This window comes from Dipodomys merriami, unplaced genomic scaffold, assembly GCF_024711535.1.
Source record: "Dipodomys merriami isolate MVZ:Mamm:240054 unplaced genomic scaffold, mDipMer1.0.p SCAF_56, whole genome shotgun sequence".
In the NCBI taxonomy this organism is placed as follows: Eukaryota; Metazoa; Chordata; class Mammalia; order Rodentia; family Heteromyidae; genus Dipodomys; species Dipodomys merriami.
In genome coordinates, this window is record NW_027206135.1 from 7,237,264 (window position 1) to 7,259,019 (window position 21,756).

General features: G+C 51.8%; 1 protein-coding gene across 1 annotated transcript; it reads left to right on the forward strand.

The window, feature by feature from the left end:
- Positions 1-4,197: 4,197 nt before the first annotated feature.
- On the forward strand, positions 4,198-21,722 carry Igsf9 (immunoglobulin superfamily member 9). The gene is made up of 21 exons (XM_070000010.1): positions 4,198-4,222; positions 4,330-4,518; positions 9,637-9,789; positions 10,578-10,732; positions 10,960-11,077; positions 13,375-13,516; positions 13,628-13,773; positions 13,867-14,009; positions 16,261-16,401; positions 16,951-17,067; positions 17,271-17,421; positions 17,635-17,758; positions 17,997-18,172; positions 18,407-18,657; positions 18,860-18,944; positions 19,024-19,200; positions 19,509-19,551; positions 19,848-20,077; positions 20,183-20,708; positions 20,961-21,088; positions 21,288-21,722. Exons 1-21 carry the CDS (start codon positions 4,198-4,200, stop codon positions 21,467-21,469), a joined length of 3,402 nt encoding a protein of 1,133 aa, XP_069856111.1. The 3' UTR covers positions 21,470-21,722.
- Positions 21,723-21,756: the final 34 nt, after the last annotated feature.

The following is a 21,756-nucleotide window of genomic DNA, read 5'->3' on the forward strand; positions in this document are numbered from 1 at the left end:
GTGTGTGTGTGTGTGTGTGTGTGTGTGAATGTGAATGTGGCAGCACTGGGGCTTGAACTCAGGGCTTACCTGCCTGGACTGGCTTCAAACCTTAATCCTCAGATCTCAACCACCTAAGTAGTTAGGATTACAGGTATGAGCCATTGATGCTGGTGCTCTACTTGAAAATCATTTTAAATCTCCCCAAATGAGATTGTCTTATTTTCCCAAAACTACTAGAGATGGCAAGAATGAAAGATTTGGATCAGATGTGAGGCCAGTTCTTCTGCTGGCTAGCAAGGAGCTAAGAACTCAATGAGGCTTCGAGGCTGTGTGTGTGTCCACTAACATGATGCCTTTAGAGTTTTGTCAATTGTTAGAGCAACCAATTATACTGAAAAGCCCCTCCCCTTTTTTTGGCTTTGCTGGAAGTGTGGTGGGAGATCCCAAGGACCTCTTCTACTTTTGTCAGTGTCAAAAAGCAAAACAAACAAAACCCCATCCGTTTGCACCTAGAAGATCTCTCCAGTAGTTATTCAAAAGATGCAATGACCACCAGAGAAATGCTGTACTTCCTCGCCCAAGACATGATCAGATAAGATTGTGTGTCCACTTGGAGCGAAGATTTGGCAAGTTTTATCTTGCACAGCAGTGTTTATATTCATCTTTCAGGGTCATGACCTTGTCACCATGATTCCATGAATCAGATACTTGGTGTCTGAGTGGTAGGTGTTTGGACTGGGGTGAGATGATTCCATTGGAACTCAATGAATGGAAAGTAGTAGTTGCACAGGCAACAATTACTGAAAGGTATGGGGGGAGGGCAAATAACAGACCTGCATCTCGGGTCAGGTCAAGCTGAGGAAGTACAAATCCCTGAGGAGTAGCTACACAAAGTATCTTGTCACCAGAGAGTGAAGTCTCGAAGGTAGTAAGTTTCAAGTCCAGTTTGAATTTGAATGCGCTCTGCCTGTACCTCGGTTGGAAATCTCAGCAAGTGACTTCAGCTCGTTGGGTCTTTGTTTTCTCATTAGACAAATGAACGTACCCTTCACGAAAAGTCTGTAAGGGTTATAGGAGATTTACAAAGTATCTAGCCCAAGGTGTGGCGCCCTGCTGGGCTCCAGTGAAGCATTGGTTATTTCGTGCTCCCTTTTCATCTCTGTTGTTTGGAAGCCTGTCATTTCTGCCCTCCGGGCCTGCTTCTCTTGTTCCTTCCTGCTACTATAGTAGCCTGGGAATCTATTAGGCACCCCCAAACTCAGAAAGCAGCCTGCGCCAGCTGCACGCTAGGGAGGCGCCTAGGCAAGATCTGGGAGCTAGCCAGCACAGACAGGTATTTCCAGTCTGGCGAGAGAGGAAATGGGTGGAGTTGGGGATGGGGACTGGGGAAGAGGAGATCGGATGGATGAGCCCAGGTCTGGGTGGAGGGAGGGAGGGGGTGGGGAGTCGCGCTCTCCCGGGGTGCGCCAGCCCGGGGCTCAGATTTCAACCCAGTCCTGTATTTCCGAGAAGGGCGGGGGTCGCAGGTGGGATGCCTGCCCGGAGGCTGCACAGCGGCGGGCTCCCGTAGCCTGCGCACGGGACTGACCCCGTAAGCCCCCCGGGCTCGCAGTGGGAAACCGCGGCCCGCCTTCCCAAGCGGAAGAGCTCCACGAGGGGGCGACCTGAGCCCACGTGCAGCTGAGTCCTTCTCCTCGAAACTACAACTCCCAGGCGGCCCAGGGGTCCTGCCCGCCTCGCCAGGCCTCTCTCGGTTCCGATTGGTCGCCTCGGAAAGGGGGGGGTGGGGGAATTGGCGGTCTCCAGGGCGACGGGAGGCGCTCGGGGCATCCGAGGCGGGGAGGCAGGTCCGCCCCCTATTGTGTGGCTGCGAGAGCGGAGCCCGAGCGGTGCGGAGCAGGTGAGGGTGGGGGCGTTCTGGGGGGGATAGAAATGGGGTGCCGGCGGGGGGCACGGGCAGCCGTGTGGAGTTGTGGGGGGCCCGGGAGGAGCCGGGGAGCTCTGGAGAGTAGTGGAATTCTTGGAGCGAGCAGGACGAAGGGAGTTCTAGGCAGTGGAGTGGCATTCTTGGTGGGTGGATGGGGTTCCCCGGGAACTGGAAGAGTTCTGGAGGTAAGATGGGGGAGCTTTTAGTGGGTTCCGCCAGCAAGGAGGAGTTCCAGGGGCTGGAGATGGCGAGGGAGAAGGGAATGGTTGGGTAGAGTCTCAGAAGTGTGGTTTGGGCTGAGCCAGGAGAATCCCAGGGAGGGGGAAATCCTGGGATTAGAGAATGGGGAGGAGACCTGTGGGGAGTTCTCTGAAGCGCAGAGAACCTGCTACAGCTGGAGACAGATCAGGTGTGAGAAGCTGGAATTTTGGAGGGACTGTGATGGAGGCATGGCTGAGATGGAGTGCTATGTGGATAAGGGACTGCTGGACGGGGAGACTAGAAAGGAGGGAAATGATGGGGGCCAGTAGAGTTGGAAAGGTCCTAAGGAAAGTGGCCTAATTATGGGGCTGCCAGAATTACAAGAATCGTGGCAAACAGAGCCAAAAGAGAATGGGGGGGGAGGTCCATTTGATTTGATAGAAGGGTTGTAGGGGGAGTATGGGAGAGCTGACAGGCGGGCCATGGAAGATTGGGAATGTTGCTGCAGAATTCCCAGGAGTCAGGTATTGAATAGAGGAGACAGGGAGGAGATATTTTATAGCCAGTGCTGAACTGTGAGGACAAGAAGGGTGGAGGCCCCAGAGCAGAGTCCACTTAGATTTGCCAGGCCCAGGCAAGGGCCATCTGTCTCCACATGACTGCCTTAGGACTGATGGGGCCTAGACTGTCAACAATTCCTACCCTTTGTGCCCCGGGTTCATTTGGTACACCTAAGGATACAGGCATTTTTATCTTCTGGGGATTATGCCCCTAGCATTGGGAAAGGGATGGCCTGGCAAACACTGGTGCCTCAGGATACTGGAGAAGAGAGAGTGGGAGGAATTGGGATGAGGCATTTGAGCCAAGGTGCCTGGCAGAGGTAGGGCTGCCTGGGCGCATCATGAAGGGGAAGTGGTGCCTACTGCCAGCCCCAGGACCTGCCCAGACTTGGAGGAGGGTGCTGGGCCCCCCCATATCAGCAAATAGGGGAGACAGCTCCTCCTCTCTCAAATTCTTGTCTCAAAGTAGTATAGGAAGGCTTTGTAAAGAGGGCATAGGACTTTACACATAGAGTTAGGAAATTGGGCAAGAGATTGTGTGGGAGGGTCTTAGGGGCCTCTCTGGGGGGCTTAAGCAGCTAGATTCTAATCCAGAATGACCGCCTCCAGGTCCTCATTGGTCACAGTTGGAGTGGGAGCCATAACATGGGTTCTACCTTGCTTTTCTGCTACTGTGTTACCACCAGGAGTAAGCAAAGAGAAGAGAGAGAAGGTTGAGCTACGAGGATCCTGATCTCTCATATTTCCCTGAATAATCTTATTCCTCCACATATAAGAACCACCCAGTTTCTCCTAGTTGTTGCCAACAATATCATAATTCAGGGTTTCTTAGAATTCCTCTGCTTTTCATAGAATTTCTCTGCTTTAGGATCCTTCCAACTCAGTTGGCTCCTGCCATTTTCTTACCTATGTAGTCTCCTCACCCTGTCCTCTCCTCTCTGGCTTAATCCTAGGGCTTTAAAATCTCTGGCCTTGGGAACTAGGGATATATTCTTAATGATAGAGTGCTTGCCTAACATATGGGAAGCCCTGGGTTCAATGTCCACCACTACAACAGAAATGATCCTTGTCTCTTCACTGGCCTCTCCCTAGCCCACTTATTTGCTTTCCTCCCTCCATTTTTCCCTAGTGTTTTTCTCTGACTGGAGTTTCTTCTGGGCTCCACCACTGACCAACTCTGCCTGTTGCCTTGCATTTGCATTTAGAGCTGTTGGAGTCTCCAGAGAACAGCCACCTCAGGTGGTTCACGAGAGCTGAAACCCGAGGCCTAATCAGAAGGATTTGATCCCAGGATTCCTGGGCAGTGGACATCTCTCGGCCCCTCCATCTGGGCTCCTGTGGCTAGGAGGGGCTGGGCAAGCAGGCCAGCTGGGCTATGGTTTGGTGCTTCGGTCTGGCCATCCTCAGCCTGATCATCAGCCAGGGGGCTGACGGTGAGCTGGATCCTTGGGGCTCAACAACTCCCTGTTAGCTTTGGGGTGTGGGGTGTTCCTCAAGGGGTCCTCTGTAAGTGTGTGAGGTTAGGAGATGGCTAGGGCTGGTTCTAGTGAAGGTTCCTCTACCCAAAGTCCTAAGGAGCCTACAGAGATACTGATGGAACTTCCCCTCCCAGCTCTCACTTTGATCCCCTGCTGTGCCCTCATGCCACCCACCATGCAGGTCGAAGAAAGCCTGAGGTGGTTTCTGTGGTGGGCCGGGCTGGGGAGAGTGCAGTGCTGGGCTGTGACCTGCTGCCCCCGGCTGGCCGGCCCCCTCTGCATGTCATCGAGTGGCTGCGCTTTGGATTCCTGCTTCCCATCTTCATCCAGTTTGGCCTCTACTCTCCCCGAATCGACCCTGATTACGTGGGTAAGAGTTCTCCTGAGGTGGGAGGGAGGGAGGTATCCCAAACAAAAATGAAGCTGGGTAGGCTGAGTGCAATCTCTAGTCCTGCTCCACTCTCATCTCCTGCTCCACTGCCTTCCTCTGCTTAACAAGCATGGCTGTGCTTCCCAGCATGTTATTCACTGAAGGGGTCATACACACACACGCGTGCACACACACACACACCTGTGTGCACACTATAGCTGTATCATTTAGAACTTCGCCTGGTTGTTCCACAGGAGATCCTACAGTTCTCTTCCAAGTACCCATCCCAATTTTCCAGTCATTCATCGTGCAACCTCCCTGATTCCATCCTGATCTGTAATCGCTTAACCTGAGCCTATTCTTTGGCTCTCCTATCTGCTTGTTTCCCTGTCTTCCCATCCCCCACAGTTTGAGATGCTAGTTTGGGGGTTCCAGGCTTTTAGGGAGTGGGCTAAAGGGGCAGCAGGATGGGTGGGGCACCAGCCTCTTTGCTTCTTGGTAGTGGAGGGATGGGGCATAGCTTGATTCTGAGTAGAAAAGAGTATGTGCACTGCACCGAGAAGGCAGGCTGGGGGTGGAGGGGCTGAATTTCCCAAAGGTTAGTTAATACATGGATGGGGCTGGCTGGGTTGCTGCTTCTACTGCCTCCCATCTGGCCCCCTGCAGTGGACTTCTTGCTCCTAATCGGATGGAACTTTAAATCTGCTTGGTTTAGTATCAGGTCTCGGAGGTAGTGTTAGGTCTCAGAGGGCCTGCAGGAGGTTCTCACCATGGGTTTGAGTTGTTGAGCAAGACAGAGTCCTGCTACTGCTTCTTCAGAGGTGAAACTCAGAAAAAGCCACTAGGGAGGATGTTGATGGGGACCTCCACCTTTTCCCTCTTTCGTTTTGAATCATGAGAGAGGCCCTGGGATTGGCTGGGCTCTTGCCACAAGCGGGCTGGGTCTGCAGGGCAGGCTGAGCACAGGCAGGTGCTGCAGAAGGAGAGTTTATTTTCAAACTGGGGACAGTTACTGGCAAACAGCCTGGTGGGAGTGTGTATGTGTCTCCAGAAGCCCTCGGGGACTTGAAAGTGAGGCCCCAATTAGCACAGCAGAGGGGGAAAAATGCCTTTGCCCACCTCCTGTCTCTGCCTGCCTGGACATGGTTTAGGACTACAGAGCTGACGCTGAACAGATTCAGAATGTTGCCTGAAGGAAGGCTAGGTAGCAGAGGTAGAGGAGAGATAGAAAAGGGCTTTCCCAGAGACTCCACCAAAAAGGTCGGGAACTCCTCCCTTCCTCCAGCCTCTGTCCTGTCTGGCAGTCCTCCAGGCAGACAAGTTACTGGATGGCTAGTGACTATCTACCTGTAGGTTTCTTTCTAATTCCGTATTGCTTCTTGAACTACAAGGACCATGAACTATAACCTTTGGAACTTTCCTTCTACCCCTATGGTTTGTTACCACCTCTGCCCCTGACCAGTTTGGAGCTCCTGGTTAGCTTGAACTGGTCCAGAGAGTCAGGTCCCCAAGAGGAAGGCCCCTGGGCCCATTAACCCTTTTATTGCCTCACAGTGCAGAAGGGGCCTCTCAGCTTTTGTGTAGGGGACTTGAAACTGCAGTTGCTAAGCAACTGGAGGTGGAGGTTGCTAAGGACAATGCTGTTCTGTCATAAACCCTCTGGGCCAGTGGAAGGAAGATGGGCCTGGGATTGTGTGTGGGGCTGGTGGCCTAGAATGTGTGAGAACCATGAGAGAGATACAGAGCTTTCTGACCACAGTGAAGAGGCTTTCAGGCTCGGAGGACTAAAAGTTACCTAGCAGAGGAGATTGGGTTTATTATAAACTCATACAAAAGTAGCAAAAAACAAAACAAGACCAGTCTCTCCCCCTCAAAAAAACCCTAGTATAAATTGTGTGTGTGTGTGTGTGTGTGTGTGTGTGTGTGTGTGTGTGTATTTGTTGGTGTGTGTGTGCCAGACCTTGGGCTTAAATACAGGGCCTGGGGGCTGCCCCTTAGCTTTTTTGCTCAAGGCTGGTGCTCTTCCATTTGAGTCACAGCTCAACCCTTCCAGACTTTTGGTGGTTAATTGGAGATAAGAGTGTCATGGACTTTACCTGCTCAGGTTGGCTTCAAACCAAGATCCTGAGATCTCACCCTCCTAAGTAGCTAGGATTACAGTCATGAACCACTGGTGCCTGGTTAGAGCTAGGATTTGGAGTCAGATTAAATTAGCTACTGTAGGTAAAGTACTTAGCAATGTGCCTGTAGAATGTCTTTACAGGGCTTTAGTCTATACTCTAGCTTTCCTAGAACAGATGTTAGTTAGACCAATTCTTTGCATCCTTGATGCTCTTGGCCCTTGACTTTTGTGTTGCGTTTCTTGGCCGGTTCAAGATGCCGCACATCACAGAAATGACACACATTTTCTCACTGTTTGATTTTTTAAAAAGTCGGTTGTCTCGTTCTCGGGTTAGAACTCTCCTGCTTGCTTTAGTCATCTCCCATTATCCTTCAAAACCATCTGCCTCATTACATCTCCCTGGACACCTTGCTTGCTCCTCTTGTTTCATAGTGCAATGTTTAGACAGAGCCGGTGCCATGTTTTGAACTTCTATATGGGTGAACACACATTTGCCCACATTGGCTCAAGGCAGTATGATTTTTGGAAAACCTTACAGAGCAGCAGCTATCCTTTCTCTTTCTTATAACTGGCATACGGGCAGATCTGAAGTCTGGTGAATTTGGTCCTGTGGCTGGAACACAGGTTTCCAGGAGGATGGTCCAGGCCTCAGGAGGTGTCAGGACCCCTGCATCTTCCTGCCCCTCTGTGTACCACCGCAGCCCAGTCTCCCAGAAAATTGAGGACTTGAAGAATCGTGTACTGGGTATTCTGGGACAGTTTGTCATTGTCTTCCAATTTCCCAAGTGGGAATATAGGCATTTATGCTCAATCGCTTGTACATCACTGGACCCTAATGCCAGTGTTCAGTGGAAAGTAACTTTGTTACTAAGCTGAGCAGTTTTGGGAAGAAAATATCTGTTCCTTCATCCACAATGAAATTTTTGGGAGAATGGAATATAATGACAATGCCTAATACATGGCCCATATTCAGCGCTCAACTCCCTTCCCACTTCATTCTTTCCTTCCAGAGCTCAAAAAATGCCATAATATGGCTGGGAATGTGGGCTTAGTGGTAGAGTGCTTGCCTAGCATGCATGAAACCCTGGGTTCAATTCCTCAGTACCACATAAGCAGAAAAGGCCAGAAATGATGCTGTGGTTCAAGTGGTAGAGTGCTAGCCTTGAGCACAGAGAGGCTCAGGGACAGTGCCCAGGCCCTGAGTTCAAGTCCCAGCACTGGCAAAAAAAAAAAAAAAAAAAAAGAAAAGAAAAAGAAAAAAAAAGCCATAATGAAAAGTTACTGTTATATGGGACATATAAGAGGGCTGTAGTTTGGGGTCTGTGAGGCTCAGTATACAGACAGATTAGGGTTATCAAAGAATCCTGCTGGTGAGTAGAAGGGTTTGATTATGTTAAATATTTACCTGCTAGGCCTAGTCTTATCTGCTGGGTGGGGATTAAACACCTAGCCCTTTAAGCTGGAACTCCCATCCTAAAGAATTCACACCCAAGATCCATTCTTAGAATTAAAAAAGACCCTGGCCTCCACTTCTTCTCTGTGGGATCAGAGCCAGTTGACTTACCATCTTGGGGCAGGTTATTCCAGAAGCAGCATAGTAGCAGATCAGAGAGGGTGATTATACCAACAGGTTTGGAATTTTGACTGTGAGGAAGGGCTAGCATGGGCATGATGTTAAAAGCCCTACCCTTGTCTACCATTGGTGTACTCCAGAGGTCACTGTGGGAGAAGGCAGCTGGTGAGTATAGAGGGAATTAGCTCAACTACCCAAGGAAGAGAGATGGCTGGCATCAGTGATGGTAGAGAAGGCAATACAAATACTTAGGAGGTAGGATTTGGAAGCTACACTAAGCAAATAGATAAAAGAGGGGTGATGGAGGAAACAAAGTCGTGGTGCAGTTTACCAGCGTTGGGGAGGAAAGGGCCTAGGATGAGCACAGGCTCCTGATTTCAGATCTGAAGCCTAGTCCTGTGGGTAGCAGCCTTTATTTGAGTTTCCACACGAGCCAGGCACTAGGCTGTGTGCCTTCTTTCCGTTATCTCACCCTCTGCCACACCCCCAACTTTTTTTTTTCCGTTTTCATTTTCATAGATGAGGAAACTAAAACTGACAGGTTAAGTTATTAGCCAAAGGAGTCCACAACAGAGCTGGACTTGGACCTAGGTCTCTGGCTGCCAAGCGTGTATGCCTTTCTCTTTAGGCTGCACTGCCAGGGACTGGTGAAGCTGATTCCATCAGGGAGAGTGCTGCGGGATGCATGGACACCTTAGTCTGAGCCTGCGGGCGGGGTGGGGGGGGCTGTGGATGTTGACTCAGGGTCCCCACAGCACGAGCTCTCTGCTTGTGCTGTGGTGTGTGGCTTTGTGGAGCTACATGTGGTTAGTCAGCAAAAGCCTGAGTGCCCTGGGGTGTGATGGGGATGGGGTGAGATGGCTGCTGACTCTGCGGCCTGGCTGGGCTGGGCTCTGGCCACCTAAGGCGCTTAGACAGCTGATAATAGAAATGAGGGATTAGAGGCTTTGACAGGCGAGGTCTAGGTCCCTGCTAGGGCCCCAAACACAGCTGGGGGTTCCAGGGACATGCCTTCTGCCAGAAGAATACCCAAGGGAGCCCATACTTTGCCCTTACAAATAGACTTCTGGGATGGGCAGATCTACAGAACTTCAGAGGAGATCAAATGCTGGCTTTTCAATCCTCTCCCTCTAACCAGTCTCAGGAGCTAGGTGGAGTTCAGTAAAATGTTCTACTCACCCTTCTGGGTTCTCTTTGTCTCAGCTGGGTGTCAGTTGTGGGAAGGCAGAAGCAGTTGGGAGGACTGAACACAGCAACCTGCCCTCAATGACCCGGGCTCACCTGTGTAGACCCTCACTCTAATCAGGGTAATGGAGAGAGTGAGCCTAGTCTCTGCCACAGAGAATGGCCACTGTGAGCAGGGGTGGAGGCCTCCCGCTAGATCCCTTCAGCACCCCTGACCCAGGGCTTCCCAATACCCCAGGGCGAGTCCGACTTCAAGCAGGAGCATCTCTCCAGATCGAGGGGCTTCGAGTTGAAGACCAGGGCTGGTACGAATGTCGTGTGCTCTTCTTGGATCAGCACAGCCCTGAAGAGGATTTTGCCAACGGTTCCTGGGTGCACCTGACAGTCAATTGTATGAAGCTGGGGAGAAGTGGTGCAGGGAGGGAGGAGCATGCAGGGGATGGGGGTGGTGGAGAAAGGGAAGGGAAAGTGGAGTTTCCAGCCCGCAGGCAGGGCCAAAACCCCACCCTTCCTGACTCTCCCTGTTTGCCCAATTAGTGGTTGATTCTTTCCCTTCCCCACCCACCTGCCCTTCCAAGTCTTCAAATCCAAATCTAATCAGCCCCCTAGGCTCTGTTGAGAAACTTTCTCTTTTCTGGTCGGGCTCTGCTGGGGTCGTGAGTAGAGAATGGAGGAATGTTGTTGGGCTCTGAGTGAAACAGCTTACCCTTAAACAGCACCTCATGTTTTCAAAGCACCTTTTTACTCAGGACTTCACTTAACTCTCTAAAAACAAAGTCATAACCATTCTCATTTTGGAGGTGAGATTGGGGCAGAGAAGTGGGTGGAGAAATGGCACTTGGCACTGAGTGGTAGAGTACGGTGTAGGACCCCAATCTCCTAACTCGGAACAGTGGGACATTTAGTTCTCACCCAAACCTTATTGTCTCCTTCTCCACCCACCCCGCCCCCCTCCTCCATCCCATCTCTGCTCAGCCAGGCCAGGCCAGACCAGTATGTGGAGATGGGTGGTACAATTCTCATTTTCTTCCAGGTACAATAGATTTGGAGTGGGATTCCTATGAAGCTGGGTAGGCTGGTGGAATGAGGGTGCAATCCTAAGTTGACTCCTAGGCCTTGGACGATGTTTGGGGGGCTGCTAACTGCTCTGACGGGCTGTGATCACCCTCTTCCCAATAGCTCCCCCACAGTTCCAAGAGACACCTCCTCAAGTCCTTGAAGTGAAGGAATTGGAGCCAGTTACCCTGCACTGTGTAGCCCGAGGGAGCCCCCAACCACGAGTGACTTGGAAGTTCCAAGGACAGGACCTTGGCCAGGACCACAGGCAGCTACGAGTGAGTGGGCCAGCTGGAGCATTGAGGGAAGGTGGATCAGAGCTGGAGGATTGGGGCTTGAGCAGGTGGGGGGCATCAGACTGGGAGGTGGGTCAGAGGAAGGGCTTTGCATTGGTTCTTTGAGTCTGGGGTGCTGCCTCCCTCTGCTGGCCAACCTTGGTAGTACCTGGTCTGAGGCTGGTTGTGCAGAAAGGGATTTTACTCTTAAGGACTCCTTCCTTCCTCAGGTGCAGAACGGGACACTATGGATCCAGAAGGTGACCCGAAGCAGAGCTGGAGTCTATACATGCCAAGCCTCCAGCACTGAGGGCAGTGCCACCCATGCCACCCAGCTTCTGGTGCTAGGTGCTTTTTGGTTGGGAGGACTGGAGGCAGAAGATGCCTAGGGGAGAAGACAATGAACTGTATTTGGGAGAAACACAACAAGACAGGAAGGAGGCTTGTTCCTGGGGGGAGGAGGTCGATACAGGTTGAGAAGGCTCTAAGTGCAGGCTGTTGCTCTCAAACCAATTGGTTTTATTTTTATTTTTTATTTTTATTGGTTGTGGGGCTTGAACTCTGGGCTTGGGTGCTGTCCTTGTGCTCTTCAGTTCAAGGAGAGTGCTCTACCGCTTGAGCTACAGCACCACTTCCGGTTTTCTAGTGGTTTATTGGAGGTAAGAGTCTCTCGGACTTTCCTACCTGGGCTGGCTTTGAACCGTGATCCTCAGATCTCAGCCTCCTGAGTAGCTAGGATTACAGGTGCGAGCCACCGATGCCTGGTTTCAATTGGTTTTTAATAAGGATCAGTCAGTGGACAAATAGATGTTTAGTTCTCAGAAGCATGGTAGAGGAGGAGGTGAGAGTTGGTATTAGGCTGTGAGTTGGTTTTCTCATCAAAAAAGTTCATATCTCCATTTCAAGACTGACAAGAATTTAGGTTCAGCCAAGCACAGTGAATGGCACACAGTAATTGCTGATTGTGGCAAGCTGAGGTGTGTGAGGCCTTCACGGGGCCTGTTACCTGTCTGGGAGATAAAGTGGGAAGAGTTGCTCTCTATGGTACTATGAGTAGGGCAGTATTGGATAACGGTTAAAGATAGAGATTCCGTCATCATCAAGCTGGGCACTGGTGGCTCACACTTGCAATCCTAGCTATTCAGGAAGCTGAGATCTGAGAATCACAGTTTGAAGCAAGCCCAGACAGGAAAGTCTGAGATTTTTATGTCCAGTTAATTACCACAAAACTGGAAGTGGCACTGTGGCTCAGAGTGGAAGAGTACTAGCCTTGAGAAAAAAAAATGCTCAGGGACAGTGCACAGGCCGTGAGTTCAAGCCTCATGACTGACCAAAAAAAGCCTGAAGAGGAATCATGCTTCCCCTACTGACCTAGGGCACGTCACCTCACAATCTCTGCCTCTGAGCCTCTGTTTCTTCCGCTACCAAAAGGAAGCAACAATTCCTTCCTTATTGCCTCTTACTGAGAGTAATAAGATGAGCAGGCAAAGTGCTAGGCACTCAGTGCCAGCCCTGGCATTCCCTTTTATATTGACTAGTCATACACTGAGACCTAGAGGACCACGTAGCTACAGTGGTCAGAGACAGGTATGCAGGAGGCCCTAGGGAAGAACATTCCAGACCTGTGGTTCAGGGAGTGGAGACATAGAAATAGGAGTCTGCCTGATGCCTGCTGTTCAGATTGACCTGAAGGAGTTCATGAGGGCTGGTGTGTGGAGAGATGGATCCTAGGCCTAGAACTGTGAGCTCAGTGTGTTAGAACTGGAACCACTGCGGGTCCTGGAGCAGAAGTGTTCTGTGGGTGAAGATGACCTTTCTGCATAAATGGTCATTGCTGTGACATCTACACAGATGAGCCTGTGTTGGGTTATTATTGCATCTTGGGGCATCTTGGGTAGGGTATGAATACCTGGATAAGAGGAAGGGGCATGGGCGTGACTTAGGGACAGGAAAGGTGAGCAGAGTTAAAATTGTCCTCCCTAGGAAGTGGAGCTCAAGTGGTGGAGTGCTAGCCTTGAGCAAAAAAAGCTCAGGGATTATACCTAAGCCCTGAATTCAAGTCTTAGGACCCACACCAAAAAAAAAAAAAAAAAAAGCAAAAAAGCTAGATGCTGGTAGCTCCTATAATCCTGGCTACGTAGGAGGCTGAAATCTGAGGATCATGGTTTGAAATCAGTTCAGGCAGAAAGTCTGTGAGCCTCTTATCTCCAATTAATTACCAAAAAGATGGAAGTGGAGCTGTGGTTCAAGTGGTAGAGCGTGTGCCTTAAGCACAGTAGTTTGACTGCTCAGGCCCTTAATTCAAGCCCCAGGACCAGCACAAAGCCAACCAAACAAATAAAAAACTATCTTCCCCAGTACTTGCTAGGCAGGGGAAACAATATGAATAGTGTCACCTCTGATGGAACAGGGAGACTTTGGGAAGGGGGGGGCTGAGAGAGAGAGAGAGAGAGAGAGGAGAGAGAGAGAGAGGGAGAGAATGAGCTTTTGTTATGCACAAGGGGCAGATCCCATTTCAGGATCCCAAGGCCCTAGGGCATCCTAACCTATATACCAGAGAGCATATCAGGAAAAGTTGTACCAGAACGTTCTGGGAAGACTCTGTGTGTGACTCAAGTCACTTTTCTCCTTTGTGTTCCTCGCAGGACCCCCTGTCATCATTGTACCCCCAGAGAATCACACAGTCAATGCCACGCAGGATGCTTCCTTGGCCTGCCAGGCTGAGGCATACCCTGCTAACCTCACCTACAGCTGGTTCCAAAACGGCGTCAATGTTTTCCACATTAGGTGAGGTCACCCACACTTGGGGCTGTGGTGGTAGAGAACTGATGAGCAGTCTTTGCGGAGCCCTTTGGTTAGGTAAGACTTAGACCCCTCCTCACACATGCCATCTTGCAGCCGGCTGCAGTCCCGAGTGCGGATCCTGGTGGATGGAAGCCTTCGGCTGCAGGCGGTCCAGCCGGATGATGCTGGCCGCTATACCTGTGTGCCCAGCAATGGCCTCCTGCACTCGCCCTCCGCCTCTGCCTATCTCACTGTGCTCTGTAAGCCTGACCCCAGCTCCTTCTAGAGTCTGTTCCCTCCCCTAGGCCAGCACAAGGCCTTTTCCCTCAACCTCGACACTGTTTCTCCTCCAGACCCAGCACAGGTGGCTACAATGCCTCCTGAGACACCCCTGCCCATAGGAATGCGGGGGGCCATCCGATGCCCAGTTCGTGCCAACCCCCCACTGCTATTTGTCAGCTGGACCAAGGATGGGCAGGCCCTGCAGCTGGACAAGGTATGCACGTGGGGCAGGGGGAATACAAGTCTTAGCTTGGTAATATTGTGGTATAAGGCCTGGAGTGGAGTTAGCTCCGTGCCTAAGAAACATACACTTGGATGTTGGCAAAGAAGCATCAATCCTGTTCTGGGGGTAGGACAGCAACAGAGACCCTGTGAGGAGGCCATGGATGGAATAAATGCCTTTCTCTCAAGCATAATTGATGACAGATCAGTAACAGAGTCTTTGGTAAGGAGTCTTGAAGAGTGAAGATCATTCCGTGCAGAAATCATGACCCAGAGGCAGGACACAGTATAGGGTGCTTTTGGAATAATGAATTGGGCAGTTTTATGGGAGCTGCAGAGAGTGTCTGTAGGGACACATGTGGTGTAGAAAAAGCTATAAAGTCAGGTTGGGACCTAAAGGGGAGGGGGGGGGGACATCAACTCCATGCCAATTGAATACTACTTCATTCCTAAGTGACTGGGTTCTTTGCCTGCGGAGACTACAAATTCCTTGGGGCCTAGCATTGCTTTATTTAGTTATTTAGTTAGTTAGTTACTTATTACCAGTCCTGGGGCTTGAATTCAAGGCCTGGGCAAGGTCCTTCAGCATCTTTTGTTCAAGGCTAGCACTCTTATCACTTTGAGCCACAGGGCTACTTCCAGCTTTTTCTGAGCAATTTATCAGAGATTAAAGTTTCATCCTGGGGCTGGTGGCTCATGCCTGTAATCCTAGCTACTCAGGAGGCTGAGATCTGAGGATCATGGTTCAAAGCCAGCCCGGGCAGGAAAGTCTGTGAGACTCTTATCTCCAATTAACCTCCAGAAAACTGGAAGTGGCACTGTGGCTAAAGTGGTAGATTGTTATTCTTGAGCTGAAGAGCTGAGGTAGACCGCCCAGGCCTCACCACTGTAAAGATGCTGTACAGAGGGGTCACAGTTACATGAGTAAGGCAATGAGTACATTACTTGTTGATCATTGTTACCCCTTCCCTGTTATTGTTCCACTATCCCTTCCTCCACGCCCCCTCACCAAAGCTGTAAAGTTCGTTCCCAATATACTGTCCTGTGAGTATCCTTGTTGCAATGAGTGTGAGATTCTTATCTCCAATAAACCACCAGAAAACTGGAAGTGGTGCTGTGGCCCCAGTGGTAGAGAGCCTACCTTGAGCTGAAGAGCTGAGGGACAGCTCTCAGGCTCAGAGTTCAAACCCTGTGACTGACAAAAAACAAACAAAAGTTTCATGGACTTTTCTGTCTGGGCTGGCTTTGAACCTCGATCTTCAGATCTCAGCCACCCGAGTAGCTAGGATTACAGGCACAAATCAGTGATCCCTGGCTCTCCTTGCATCTCTGAATCTCAGGGATTTTACAATAGTAGTACTCAAAATTTTGTTAAATATTTAAAAACTCTATAGGCAATTGGAGCTAGAATATTTTTTTTTCCAGCAAAGATGTATAACAAATATCAGAGTCAGAGCTGGGAATGTGGCTTAATGGTAGAGTGCTTGCCTAGTATGCATGAAGCCCTGGGTTTGATTCCTCAGTACCACTTTAAAAGAAAAAGCCAGAAGTGGTGCTGTGGCTCAGGTGGTACAGTGCTAGTCTTGAGCAAAAAAGCTCAGATAAGTGCTCAGGCCCTGAATTCAAGCCCATATATATATATAATATGTATGTGATATCTATCTATCTATCTATCTATCTATCTATCTATCTATCTATCTATCTATCTATCTATCTATCTATCTATCTATCTATCTATGTGAGCAATCAGGAGTTGAGTTTATGAGCTGAAATGGACCATGAGAGGTGGTGTGAGCTGTTGAAATAGTGTAGTTTAGGGGTTATGAAGTCTGAGCTGATGAAGATGGATGGGCCCTGTGCTCAGATGGGGAGTAGAAAGGATCACACTTTATTGAGGAGGATAGTGAGAGGTGGGCTTGATGTAGAAATAGGAGCTGGGTTGGGATGGAGGATGCAGAACTGGGTGATGAGGGCAGTGAGGTCACTGCAGGCAGGTAGCCCACATGACACATCTCCAGGGGAATCATTCATGCAGGCCCCGGCAGCTGTGCGATCACAGCCTCACACACACTGCGTGGCCCCTGTAGAGGAAAGGGAAATGGAGAGCTGGAGTGCAGAGAGTGAGTGAAGCACTTAAGTTGTGGAGTGCCTGAGCAGTCTTTCTCTACTTTGGTGTTGCCTCTGTTGCCTAGCCTGGCCTTGTTGAGTTTCTTCCTCTAGTTGTCATCTTCTCTGCCCTCCAGTTTCCCGGCTGGTCCCAGGGCCCAGAAGGCTCACTGATTATTGCCCTGGGGAATGAAGATGCTCTGGGAGAATATTCCTGCACCCCCTACAACAGTCTTGGTACAGCCGGACCCTCTGCTGTGACCCGTGTGCTGCTCAAGGTGAGGTCTACATAGGCCAGAAGCCTGCCAAGACATTAGGTTAGGTGGCGGATGATTTGTGCTTAGCTCAGAGTGATGGGGTGGGGTGGGACAGACTCTTGTGAGGAGGAACTTCCAAATCTGTGTTTCCCTTGGTGGCCACAGCAGCAGCTGTCAGATGGTGCCAGAGAGGTGGAATGCCAGCCACGTAACACACTTACCAAATATATCTGTTTTAGCCCTGGCTAGTCTTCACCCCTGCTGCCTCCTCCCTGGGGCTGTGAGAAAGGGAGCGAAGTGGTGAGAGAGAGGGTGATTGGTAGAGGTTTGAACATCTCCAGAGAGTCTCGCAGGACCAGCAGTCCTTTGCTGTCCCGCCAGTTCCCTGCAACAAATACCCATGGGGACTGAGACAAAGCTAGGGAGTAACTGAGAGGCAGAGGTGAACACAGGAGATGCACGCAGACTGTACAATATGACAGGGAGCTCAAAAGGGATGGGCCCAACCTTAGACAGAGATGCAAGAGCGGCCTTGAGAGAGGCCCCTCCCAATGCAGAGCTGGCCCACAGGCTCCCCCAGCTTTTATAGAACGGCCTAAAGAAGAATATTTTCAAGAAGTAGGGCGGGAGCTGCTCATCCCTTGCTCTGCCGGAGGAGACCCTCCTCCAACCATTTCTTGGGCCAAGGTAAGGCGCCTGATCCCCAATTCCTGAGATCATGTCCATGGCATGCCTAGTTCTGAGCCTCTGGCCATTTAATGGGAAAGAGCATGTTCTCAGAGGGAGGGTTCCTGGAGGGTGGGGAGAAGCCATGACCCCTGGAGAGATGAGTGGCCTCCTTGGTGAGGGGTGGCTGCGTGTGTCCTCAGGGCTGACCAGTGGTTCTCTAGGTGGGCCGGGGGCTGCGGGGCCAGGCTCAGGTGGACAGCAACAACAGCCTCATCCTGCGACCATTGACCAAAGAGGCCCACGGACGCTGGGAATGCAGTGCCAGCAATGCTGTGGCCCGCGTGGCCACCACCACCAATGTCTATGTGCTGGGTTAGTGGTTGGACAGGGAGATGGGCCTGGGAGAATTCATGTGGGACGGGAGACTGAAGAGTCAATTGTAGAGTCCCAAATGGGGGATTGAGGGTATGGGACTCATGGGATGATAGATGGAAGATAGAGCCCCCCACCCCCACCCCCTGCCCCCACTTGCTTTTCACCTTCCCTTAGGGCTTGGACCATTTTCCTTCCATTCCCCCTACCCAGGTACCAGTCCTCATGTGGTCACCAATGTGTCTGTAGCACCTTTGCCCAAGGGTGCCAATGTCTCCTGGGAGCCTGGCTTTGATGGTGGCTATCTGCAGCGATTCAGTGTCTGGTATACCCCCTTGTGAGTGACTTGTTCCCATCTTCACCCTGGGTCTATCAGGCCCTCTGCCCTTTCCCCCTGATTCCTAGCTGTGTCTTCCTTCTGGGGCCCTGTTTCCAGACTCTTAGAATTCGGAGTCCAGGCCCTGAGAGGTTGGGTGGTTGAGCAGAGGGAGGAAGCCAGTTCTCTGATCTTCCTCTTCCAACCTTTCTGAACTTCCTCTCTCATGAACTCATGAACCATTCTCCATGTTTCCCAGGGCCAAGCGTCCTGACCGAGCTCACCACGACTGGGTGTCTCTGGCAGTGCCTGTGGGGGAAGCCCACCTCATAGTGCCAGGGCTTCAGCCCCACACTCAGTACCAGTTCAGTGTCCTGGCTCAAAACAAGCTGGGCAGTGGGCCCTTCAGTGAGATCGTCTTGTCTGCACCAGAAGGTGAGAGACCTTCCATCCCAGAGCAGCAGACCAGACACAGGAGGGAGAAAGGCTGAGGGGAAAGGTGGTTAGATGCTTGGAACTGGGGGTCAGAAGTGGGCAGAGGTACTGGGCAGCCTGGGGTACAGAAGGACTCTAGCAGAATGGCTGAGTCCCCGAGGACTGTGGAAGGCCAGGGGAGGGGTAGAATGAAGGACATTGGGAGCTCTTATCTTGCCCATCTGCCCTATTTAGGTCTTCCCACCACACCAGCTACCCCCAAGCTTCCTCCGACAGAGATGTCACCTCTCTTGTCACCTCCTCGAGGTCTGGTGGCAGTCAGGACACCCCGGGGAGTTCTCCTGCACTGGGATCCTCCAGAAATGGTACCTGAGAGGCTGGATGGCTATGTCTTAGAAGGACGGCAGGGCTCCCACGGCTGGGAGGTGCTGGACCGGGCTGTAGCCGGGACAGAAATGGAGCTGCTGGTGCCAGGCCTCATCAAGGTAGATGCTGGAGGTGCCCTTTGAACATTGTCTAGTGTCCCATCCATTCTCCAGATCTCATCGTCTCCCTGATCTGACCATCTTCACCTCCCCTTTCCTACCTCATCCTTACCTCCCAACTGCAAAGTCTTTGTAAATGGGGTTTGCCATGGGCACTGTTGGTGTCTGACCCCTTTCCTGGCACTTCACCCCTAATCTCCAGGATGTCCTCTATGAGTTTCGTCTCGTGGCTTTTGCGGGTAACTACGTCAGTGATCCCAGCAACACAGCCAATGTCTCCACTTCTGGTGAGGACTTAGTGGGAAGGAAGGGTTCCGGGAGGTTTGGGGGTTCTCATCCCACTGACTCCCCTAGTCCCTTTCCTAGGCCTGGAAGTCTACCCCTCACGCACACAGCTCCCAGGTCTCCTACCGCAGCCCGTATTGGCTGGTGTGGTAGGTGGGGTTTGCTTCCTGGGCGTGGCTGTCCTAGTGAGCATCCTGGCTGCCTGCCTCATGAACCGGCGCAGGGCTGCCCGGCGTCGACGCAAGCGCCTCCGCCAGGGTAGGTTCCAGCACCCTCATTCCTCCTCTACCCTCCTCTCTCCTGTCTCCTCATCTCCTGGGTGCTGAGTACTTAACCACTTAGGTGTAAGTCTCCCTGAAGGGTCTGCCCATCCCTAAGCCCCTCCTACCTGGGAGAACAGTCCCTCCCTTCTGCATGGTCCATGTACCTGCTTGTAGTCCTGGACTAGGCCTCGCCTAGTCTTCCTAGCTAGACAGGGTTTGGGTTGGGCACCTACTGTCAGCTGACATCAGTGCCCCAGGGCTCAGGTTTTAGTTGTGTCACCTCCCGATCTCACATCCTTACAGATCCACCTCTGATCTTCTCCCCACCCAGGAAATCAGCATCACAGTAAGTCCTTCTGTCACTCTGGTTTCCTTCCACCTTCCCTATTCTACCCACCAGTATCCTCTGCTTCCTATTCTGTACCTTTGGGACCAATGGGAGGGTAGGAAATGAAGTTAGAGGGAGGTGAGGTGAGTGAGCAGAGGCATCATCCTGAGGCAGTCCTGCGCTGTAAAGTGCCTTCCCACCACTGCTTTGGCTCTTCCCTCTTGCTTGCTCTCCCGGTTCTACCCTATGGTACAACAGGGTGGTTGTACACCAAACCTCTCAAGACTAGACCCTGATGTCCTGTCCTTCCCCAGCGCTGCTCCTGGCTCTGGCAGTCCTGACAGTGTGGCCAAACTGAAGCTCCAGGGCTCCCCTGTCCCCAGTCTACGGCAGAGTCTGCTTTGGGGAGAGACCGCCCGGCCTCCTAGCCCTCGTCCAGACTCACCACCTGGTCGGGGGCCCTTACCCCTGGAGCCCATTTGCCGTGGCCCAGATGGGCGATTTGTGATGGGGTCCACTGTGGGGGCCTCCCAAGAAAAATCAGGTCTGGAGCAGGTAGAGCCTCGGAACCCACCCCAGCGTCTGGCCCAGTCCTTTGACTGCAGCAGCAGCAGCCCCAGTGGGGTACCACAGCCCCTCTGCATTGCAGATATCAGCCCTGTGGGGCCCCCTGCAGCAGCCTCACCCGGCCCCCTGCCAGGACCTGGACCTCTGCTCCAGTACCTGAGCCTGCCTTTCTTCAGGGAGATGAATGTGGATGGGGACTGGCCTCCACTTGAGGAACCCAGCCCTGCTCCTCTCCCAGATTACATGGATACGAGACTCTGTCCCACCTCATCTTTCCTTCCACCCCCAGACTCCCTGCCTCCATCCTCCAGGGTGGCATTTCCTGGGGCTGTGCTAGGGGCTGGGCCCACTTCAGAACCTCCTTACACAGCTTTGGCTGACTGGACACTGAGGGAGAGGCTCCTGCCAGGCCTCCTCCCTGCTGCCCCTCGGGGTAGCCTCACAAGCCAGAGCAGCGGAAGGGGAAGTGCTTCCTTCCTGCGGCCCCCCTCCTCAGCCCCTTCTGCAGGGGGCAGCTACCTCAGCCCTGCTCCAGGAGATACCAGCAGCTGGGCCAGTGGCCCTGAGAGATGGCCCCGAAGGGAACATGTGATGACAGTCAGCAAAAGGTGAGGGCAGGGCCTGGCAATCCTTGCTCTGGCCCCAGTTTTATTCTGTTATTCTGCATTTCTCCTCACCACCACCCTGCTCTTTTTCCACTCTCGGATCAAAAGACCCTGTCTTCTTTTCGAAGTATTTGCTAATATCCAGAGATTTCCACATGAAACCTAGGGCTCCACTTAAGTTGAAGACCCCTGGTTGAGACTTTCCTGTATACCTCCATTCCTGTACCCACTGCATGCATTTGTCTCTTTTAACAGGAGGAACACATCAGTGGATGAGAACTATGAATGGGACTCAGAATTCCCTGGGGACATGGAATTACTGGAGACTTGGCCCCTGGGCTTGGCAGGCTCTCGACCTCGACCTGAAGTTGAGCTAGAGCTAGGTATAGCTGTCCCACATCCCCTCTGCCACCATGACCCATCTGTTACCAGTCAGGACCTAAGCTCCAGGCTTCTTGCTGTGCTCTGTATCCTGCTCCCCTGGTTCACTACACTGCAAGGCCCTTTGGAACATTAGGCTTGAGCTCTTTACCCAGTGAACTACAAGGCCTCCTCTCTTCTTGTCCTGTCTTCCTTCTGCAGGTGCTAAGACTTTAGAGGAAGGCTGCCTTCTGAACACTGTCCATGCTGCAGGCCCTGAGGCCCGCTGTGCAGCCCTTCGGGAGGAATTCCTGGCCTTCCGCCGCCGCCGAGATGCCACCAGAGCCCGGCTACCAGCCTATCGACAACCAAGCCCTCATCCGGAACAGGCCACTCTGCTTTAAGGCTGGGATAAGGTGCATGGACCTGCAGAGAAGCCTACAGTGTGACCTAGCTGCAATGTCAGAGGCTGCTCCCGCCATTTTGTGCTTATGCACAGAGCTTGAGGGTGGACTTGGGTGAACTTGGTATGGAATGTATGTGCTGGCCCCCTAGGTGGGTCTGGATTGGAGTGGGGCTCTTAGTTTGCCTCTGTGTGTGTGTGTGTGTGTGTGTGTGTGTGTGTGTGTATGGTTGTGGTGTGGGTGAAGTTTTTTACAGGTGAATAAAAGTCTGAAAAATGTTTCTGTGT

What these genes read in the sequence shown, in the direction of transcription:
- Igsf9 (XM_070000010.1), top strand. Translation starts at nt 4,198, where the DNA reads ATGGCTAGGGCTGGTTCTAGTGAAG. An exon ending in GTCAATGTTTTCCACATTAG is followed by an intron (nt 13,517 to 13,627) that starts GTGAGGTCACCC and finishes GCCATCTTGCAG; the next exon opens with CCGGCTGCAGTCCCGAGTGC. An exon ending in ACGCAAGCGCCTCCGCCAGG is followed by an intron (nt 19,201 to 19,508) that starts GTAGGTTCCAGC and finishes ACATCCTTACAG; the next exon opens with ATCCACCTCTGATCTTCTCC.